The 8,439-nt window shown below is 52.9% G+C and overlaps 1 protein-coding gene across 3 annotated transcripts in view; it reads right to left on the bottom strand.

The window, feature by feature from the left end:
• The window catches only part of ARHGEF7 (Rho guanine nucleotide exchange factor 7), a 129,741-nt gene that overhangs the window by 67,781 nt on the left and 53,521 nt on the right, over positions 1 to 8,439 (bottom strand). For all 3 annotated transcript variants that reach the window (XM_039226669.1, XM_039226670.1, XM_039226668.1), the window contains 2 exons: positions 4,823 to 4,907; positions 1,151 to 1,281 (listed from right to left, as the gene is read on the bottom strand). In XM_039226669.1, the coding sequence (XP_039082600.1) occupies positions 1,151 to 1,281; positions 4,823 to 4,907 (216 nt within the window). The remainder of the gene's footprint in view (positions 1 to 1,150; positions 1,282 to 4,822; positions 4,908 to 8,439) is intronic.

The raw sequence follows: 8,439 nt of genomic DNA, 5'->3' as shown, positions 1-8,439 counted from the left end.
TCAGGAACAGCACCTGAAACAGGGCAGACACAACTGTGGCCCAAGTGCACCGTACACCAGGTCAGAAACGGCAATGGGGCTTCTCTAAGGAAAAAGAGATAAACAGCAGGGAATTCGCTTGTGTGCAAAAAGTTCAGGAACATGGAAAACTTTCATTCCCTCTGTAGCTTCCTTTTTAACCCTCCTTGAATGAAACTCAAATTCCCTCCGCAAAATGCAACTCTAACCAATGTATTTAAGCCAGCCATGAGCTTACTTAACAAAACCCCTGTGTGGGAGCAGGTAAGACAGCGGTGATCCCCAAACACTCAAGAGTCGGGTTCTCTTTCGACTCATGCAGCAGGACCGCTGGGCTTTAACACAAGTTTACTAAAACATCACATGAAAGCGAAGTCACGCAACTAGCTAATCGAACAAAGTGCCATCACCCGTTAGCTCACAGGAGGGCTCGGGGCGGCTCCAGAGCGACACCCGCGGCGGCCTCCCAGCATCGGCCCTCGGCCCCCAGTCCACACTGTGCCACATCTCTCTCCAGCCTCTCACGGCTGCACCCCGAGTGCTCTGCTCACAGCCCGGATCCTAACATCCTGCACCTGGACTTTTCCTCACTTCCCAGCACAGCCATGCGCCCCCAGTCCTCACCCCCTTCACCAGCAGCCACGACCAGGGAGCCCCTCCTTTACCAATCACATCCTGACTCCGGCAGGCAGCCTAAGCCACACCTCTGGTAGGAGAGAGACCACCTTTCGATTCTTCAGCCGTTAGCCCTTTCTTCTTCCCACTTCTAAGTACTTTCACACGCACAAATGTTATTCCCATACATCTGTACGTGTGCACACAGCAGAAAAATACCGTATTACACAGGACCAGGGAAATGCTTTAAAGTGTTAAATCCCTCTAGATTAACAGATTTAGGAATCTTAAATATAACCCCCAAAATATACAAATCTCTCCAAAGCAGTCAAGTGTAAACATCCGGAAAACCGGGTGACGAGCAGATGCCACACCCCAATCAAGGAACAGTGGGAACAGAACCGAAGCAGCCTCTGCCTGTGCAGCACCCTGTCCAGGGGCACAAGTACCTTTCTGGACACGCCTGCACACGCTCCTTCCCCCCGCAGCCTCCGAAAACCAACTCCCTCACACTTACCAAACTGCGATACTGGCCCTGGAACAGTTTTGAAGTCCGACTGTGCGAAGGCTGGGCTCCCAGGGAGTCAAAAGACTTTATCCGATGAGATGAGGGCCGGGCACACACGGAGTCACTTCCCAGGCCGATGTCTGCAAAGGTCGTGCACAGAGAAGAACGAGCTGAGACGCTGCAAACCACGCACTCTGGCAGCACAGCGGACTCTAAACTGGGGCAGCCCCCGGGGGACGTCCGGCCAAGGCAACAGAGCGGCCCATTTACGCAGGAGGGCGGCCCGCCCACCACGCAGACGCCGTGCACGCGCTCCAGAATGGAACGCTCCAGAACAGGACTCAAGAGAACGACTCAGCCGCCCCTCCCTCATAGATTCTTCACAGCTCTTCAAGGTTTTGTGGCTGTTTTCAATGCCCTCCCTTCCCGTGGAAGAAACAAGCCTCTCGAAGTCAGAGCAGCGGCCAGGACTCGGCCCCGGCACACCGTCCCTGCCCACCCACTCCCCCAGGAAGGAGCTTCAAATCGGGCCACAGGCAGCAGGAATCATTTTACAACAAAAGACTCTTCCTTTAAACCAAGAGAAAAATCCCCTGACAGCCTTTAGCTGGAAGCCTCACTGCGGAGCACTCTGGCTGGAGGCCTCGCAGCGGAGGACCCCTTCAGCAGGCAGGCGGCCACACCTTCCTTCAAGGTGGCTGGATGGAACAGATCCTAAGGGGCTTAGTGCTCTCCCAGAATCTTTTCAGGAGCAGAGACTTAGGCCAACCAACAAGTAAATGTTAGCAACCCACTTCTTAGAAGTGAGTTGACTAAAAAGACAAACGAGGCCACGAAGAAGTTTTCCAGGGAAATCACGAGACCAAGATCCGCGCACCTAGCAATTTCCTAAAGCACTATATATGTGGGGAGCCACCTGTGAAAATATCCTTAAACATGATCTCCAGTTCCCATTTTTCTGGCAGATTTGTTGGGGCTGGCTTACGTAGGGTCTTATAGAAATTTCTGTTAACTGCAGGTCTGAAGTTCCCACAGGAAGGCCCGGATTTCCACCTGCTGTTGAGGCACGCAGGCTGGGGGGTCTAGTTCTCCGAGAGCTGAGCAGGCCGTGCGCGTGGAGAGCGGTTGCCTCCCTGGGCTCCCCGCCCGGCTCCACGGACGCTGGTGTCTGGAAACGCAGTGCCACAAGAGCCGTAACAGCCCAGTCTTGAATCCCCACCCAAGCACCTGCAAAGGCCCCTGTAACTCTCAGGTCCTGCTTCAGGCTGTGGGGAATTGCCAGCGTTTTCCACCACAGGTGGGGATAGGCCTTAGGACTCAAGCACAAAACCAGCTCCTCAAGGGCATTTCACAGAGATTCCCGCCGCCAGTGGCTGCGCGCTGTCCCCTCACCCCCGCCCGCTGTCGCCCGACTCCACCTTTCAAGGGAACATTTAGCGCAATGAAGGAGTCTTAGGACATCTCTTACTTCCCGTCATCTGTCCTTCTTCTGTCCAGTTAAAAAACAAGTTATTTATCAACACATCTGGAGAACACAAGGGTCTTCTAGTGGCAGACATGAAGGGAAAATAGTAACAGACTCTTCTCACTCATTTAAAAGTGAATCTAAAAGGGGGTCTAAAAAGACAGGGTCATTTCCGGCACACGGACCTCAGGAACGAAATTTAAACTCTAGCCCAAACAAGAGCACAAACTCTTTCCAGCTGAGAAACCACGTCCACGCTGAAGAGCACCGCTGATTTCCTAACTTCCAAACAGGTTTCCGGAAAGGACATCTGACTCCGGGAGTAAGGAGCACCACTGCTGCATGAGGAGGAGGGAGAAGCGACGGTAACGTGCCTGGGAGCGATGGACCGAGGCCACGTTCTGTGACGAGGAGCACATGCCCGAGGGCGCGGATCACAGGCGGCCCCAGCGCCTCCCCAACTTGCACCTGGTCCTCAAGTACAGCAAGAGCGGCACACAGGGGCAAAGGCCGAGCGGCCCTCCTGCCCCCTAACAGCTGCCGGAGAAGGGTGCCCCGAAGCAGCGGGGTCGCAGTAAAGCACCATGTGTGCGTGTCATCTCTACCTGCCATTCTTGTCCCGTCTGCCACGGAGACGTCCGTCAGCCCTCACACGCTCCCGTGGGGCCCGGAGACACAGATGGTTACTACGGGCCGCTGGCAGACAGGCCCCACGTGGCAAGGAGACACACCGTGCCGCTCAGCGTCGGTTTCTTCCCTTCAATTCCAGGGACCTGTTCCACGTGTTTGCATCACTGTATCCCCCACCATTACATAATCTTCTAGCCTGCGTGTTCGCAGTCACGCCAGCTCTTTTACAACGTGGGACCAGAGAAGGCAGCATCGCTGCCTAACAACCTTTACAAAGTGCCACAACTTCTGTTTGCAGTACATCAAGTGGTAGGAGATTCTAACTACGCCCATCTTTGTATCCCCTTCCCTTCTCTGGCCTGGTCTCTCTCCCTCCTCCTGGATTTAGATCCTCACCGACATTCCCACACTTACTCACAGAAGGTCCTATCGTATCAACTGAGCGAATTCCCCAGATACTCCATCTCACAGCCCTAGGAGGTTTTCAACTTCCAACCACACAGACAGGCTGGGAAAACGCAGCCACATCAAAAGCCCTGCCCGGGGATGGGGGGGGTTGGGGGGCAGGGACAGGTGCTCCGGGAAGTGCCTCCCGTGCCCCCGCCAACCCCGTGCAGGCAGGGGCGGCGGCACCCAGCCAGCCATCCCAGCACGCACGTTCTAGGAGGGGGCACCCGCGTCCCTGAGCCCCGAGCACCGCTGAGCTGGGACTACAGCCCACGGTGCTCTGACCCTGTCCCGCCCCACCCACCCCCACCTGAAGGGCCAGGAAGACCCAGACAAGAGCCCCTCACAAAACACACTTGAGGGTTCTTATCAAAAGACCTCAAGGTCTAACTTTCTCCCATAAGCCTGAAACTAAAAATGCGTAGAAGTAAATGGAAAAATTAAAATGACTTTAAGACAAAAGAGCCACTAAGTCCTTTTAGACCCACGCAGCTCTCGGAAGACAGAACTTCTCTGTGCTCGGGGCAGGCAGGGCCCCCCTCCAAGAAACCTGCACAGAAGCTATCCTGGCCCCCCTGTACCTGGGAGCCCGGAAGAGCAGCACACGGTGTCCTCAGCTCCACTCACTCCTGCACTGAGGGCGGGCCCAGGCTCACAACACGGCAGGACCCACACCCCAGGCCCCCTCACAGCCCGCAGAAAGCCTGGCCCAGGCAGGGGTTTACTTTAGGGCCATCTCACTGGCTGCTTCCTCGTCATGGTCACACCTGACATACTGTCACCGCATCTGCTCCCTAGATGTGAGCTTTCATCAGAAGACACTTAAAACAGAGCTTCTAGCTCCCAGACAGCCCAGGAGTCTGGGCACACGAAACGCCTTGCTCCTCTGCGAAGGCTGCAGGCAGCAAGCTCTCTGCCCGCAGAGAGGAAAACACCTGCTCTCCACCAGAAGCCCTAAGACCAAGACTGATCTAATAAGAAAAAAAAATCACAGCAAAAATTATTAAACCAAAAATGTAACATGATAGATTTTTTTTTAATTCTAGAATGCGCATTTCTGCCTTGCAAACCAAAAAGAAAAGCACGTGTTTTTGCCCCTTGGTCTTCCCACCCCCTCAAGTTCAATAAAAAGTTCTTACCTGCTGTTACTTTGTTTAGAGTCACTAAGGAACTGAGGACCTTGTTAAAATTCTGCCCCTGATACAAATCATTTGCATCAAACGTCTGAAAGGAAAAATTAAACAAGTTAGTAGGGTCTTCTAGGTCGGCTGCAGGACAAACAAGTTCTCGCGGCAGTGGGAGGACCACAGCTGAGTGCGTCCTCAAGACGCAGCCCGGCCTACAGGGGGCAGGGGCCAGCCGGAGCTCCCGGGGCAGGCACGCTCTGACGCGGGGCAGGAGACCGGCGTCCTCACGGCCAGCTCCCCACCTGGCCCGACCCCCTCGGCAACACGGGGTAGAGGCCCCATCAGCTACTGGGCTGGCTTCTAGATCCCGTCCCAGCCCCAAGTCCACTCCACAGCCAACCACAGCGAGAGAAACAGGCGGACAGCAAGAGGGAGGGAAGACAGAAGTGGATTCTGGAAGGGGGACAGACAGGTAGCTCCAGGGACACCTCCGCTCTCCAGGCACTGCAGAGGCCTGACCGCGACGGTCTAGTCCGCATCTCCTCCAAACAGACCCGGCACACGGCAGAGCCGCTCCCAGCACGCAGGCGCGCACACAGAAGCCGGAAGAGCACACCTGCGTGCCCACATACTGTACAGCTGGTCTGCAAGTGTGCGCACAGGCACACACAGATCGCACTCCCAGACGCTGCACACAACCTCTGATGGTCAGGCAACCGCCACACATGACTGTAATACTCAAACCACCTACCACTGTGCCAGAAACATGAAAATGTTTCTTTCAGGATGTCAATAACTAAGATGTATTTAGAGACCCAAATGTAAACCGTGTTAACAGCCTTAAGTCCTCGCACTAGGGCCAAAGTGACCAGACGTCACCAGCCATTCCAGGAAGGAGGACCAGGAGGAGGGCCTGGCCACCTCTTCCCTCCACCCTCCTCTCCTCCACCTCACACATCCTGCCAGGAACCCCTCTCCTTCCTGCCTCCCGGCCCCCCCGGCCCCTAACTCCCCACAGTGCTCCTGGCCACACTTCCACACCAGACTAGGTCAGGCGCCCTGAGCCGGCTCTCCCAGGGCACTCACCTCAAGGACAACTTCATGTCCCACGTGTGTAGCCGCCCTACGGTGGAAAACCTACAAAACCAGAGTTTACAACACCCAACATCTAGCAAGACAGCCGGCACACGGTAAAAACTCCGATGTCTGCTGAATGGAGAAGCGTACCAGCCAATCCACCCATCCACCCTGTGGTACTAAATGTCGCTATGAGGGACGTTCACACAAAGAGTGGCTCAGAGAAGCCTTTCCAAATCTAATTGCTGCCTTCCTCAAAATTCCTCAGTTAATGGTCTTCTGCCTTTAATTTCTGAAAGGAGTAAAAATCATGAGGTAGGCTTACTGAAACATAAGCAAAGAAACAAAACAAAAACAAACAAAAACCCAAGAACTTCGAGAAAGGAGGCCACCAAATCATGGCATCAAGGGAGGAGCCAAACACACAGCTCGCTTTTCTAAAAGCTGAAAGAAAGTGAACAGAGCCTAACGCCCACGTGTGACCGCATCTAAGCATCCTGGACGGTCACTGGCACCATTTCTCCCTCAGCTGACGTACAAAATAAATCGATTTCACACCAGACCCTTCCTGTGAAAAGCACCCCTTACAACAGAGGTCTTTAGAATCCGCTTATACAACACCAAATAGAATTCATTTGTGAGATTTCGGAAATTCCAAATCAAATGAGAAATATCTAGGCAGACACATCTACCTACTTTTTTTTAATATGCTAGTTGCCTTTTTTTTTTTTTTAAGAAAATCAAAAGCATCAACCTCAACAGGCCTAATAAGCTTATGTGTTGAACATCAACGTTCCTTTGTAAAAATGAAGGAGTAGCAAATCTGCAGGTCTCTAATTTTCCTTAGAGAAAGGAAAATTAAATATGTAATACTCTATGAGAAGAATTCAACATAAAAAGGTCTACTAACCTTCATTGTGGTAAGGCAGCGAGTCACAAAACCCAGAAAAACAGGATGTTGAAAGCTGAAGTTTCCTGTTATTCCAGAACTATCTATCTTTCTTATTTGGATACCAGGAAGCGCCTGGTTGGCTGAACTTACCCACCAATGGGCTTCCATGTGACATCACAACTTAAGTGGATTCACAGATGTGCTGCATTTCTTCACAGGAAACTACACAATGACAGGAGACAAACGCTTGCCGCTGTGAACACCACACATTCTGAATCCATGAAATGTTCTGACTAAAGTCCATCTCTAAAAAAAGACTATTTCCTGAGTTAAGAAACTATTCAATAACAAAAAAAACTTACAGAGGAGAGTTTGTACTTATGGGAACAAGAGCAAAGTCTCATTAAAGCTTCTGTGGAAGTCTCTCAGCACAAGTCAGCCCACATGCAGGAAAGGGCCAGGCCACCTCCCCACTCAGTCGTCCAGAGGCACTGAGTGCATAAGGACACCAGCCCCACCTCGGGGCCTACCCATGTCTCTCAAAGAGCAGCAGCCGCGCCTGGCCGGGGTCAGGAGCGGGAGGAAGGAAGCCAACACCAGGGTCCATTTTTCCTCAGGTTGCAGTGGAAGCAGAGGTTCTCAAGAGAGGCCGTTCTCCAGGGATTTAGAAAACATACTCAGCCAAATCCCAGGCCAATTAAATTAGCATCTCTGAGGAACCCTGACCCAGAACGTTAACACTCTCCATGTGGTGCCGTGCCATGCTACCAGGGGGACACGGAAGGTGTGACTCCTCTCCCCAGCAGGCGCCCTGCCCCTCAGGGACCATGACCATACTCACAATGAGGAGGAACACTCCATATCCCAGAGACCTTGCACAAGCAGATCACCAAACACTCACCCTCATTTTCACATTTAAGTGAATTAAATGTATAGCAGAATCCAATATTCTTGAAGTAAAATAGTCCTGTTTCCCCCTAAAAATACTAAATTTGGTGATACTTAATATTTTACCTAAAACCAATACCATAGTGACAGGAAGCCAACATGAACGCCAGAGAGAGAGGACAGAGGTGAGTGGTGCGTTCCAAGCGACAGCACAGAAGCACTGTCCGCAGAGCCGGTGCCCTCAGCAAGGACAGCCACCCTTCCCCTCGCAGAGGCTGCCCCCACAACGTATGGAAGCCCTCCCCGGCCTCTGCTTTCTCATCCCTAAAACGGGAAGGAAAAACATACGGATGATGACACAAAGCAGCAAGTGCAAATGTCTCACATGTTGGAGAGGCGACAGATTTCAAAACCTGAGTCTTGCTCACCAAGCTTAAGGTTTCCTGGAACACTGACCCATCAATAACTACATTCTACCAAAGAAAACGGTTTTCTAAAACACAGCTACCAAGAAAAAAAGCTTCCTCGATGCCTGGGGGTGCCCAGGAGCAGAGGCCTCACAGACCATCGGAGAAGGGGGTGCAGGCGCCCACACCACGCACCCTGGGGCACCACCCTCCACCTCTCTGCACCGGCAAGGACCCTACTCCATCACACTGCCCAGGTACCCGCCCAGAATTCCCACCCTTGAAGATGCTGCTTCTGACAGCCTAGCCCGCCCTCCCGCTCACCTGTTCACCTTGACAGCATGGACACTGCGGCACCCCGAGGC

Source organism: Hyaena hyaena, unplaced genomic scaffold (genome assembly GCF_003009895.1).
Source record: "Hyaena hyaena isolate Hyena2069 unplaced genomic scaffold, ASM300989v1 scaffold_22, whole genome shotgun sequence".
In the NCBI taxonomy this organism is placed as follows: domain Eukaryota; kingdom Metazoa; phylum Chordata; class Mammalia; order Carnivora; family Hyaenidae; genus Hyaena; species Hyaena hyaena.
Note: the sequence above shows the minus strand (reverse complement) of the source record. Positions and strands in the feature narration are given on the sequence as shown.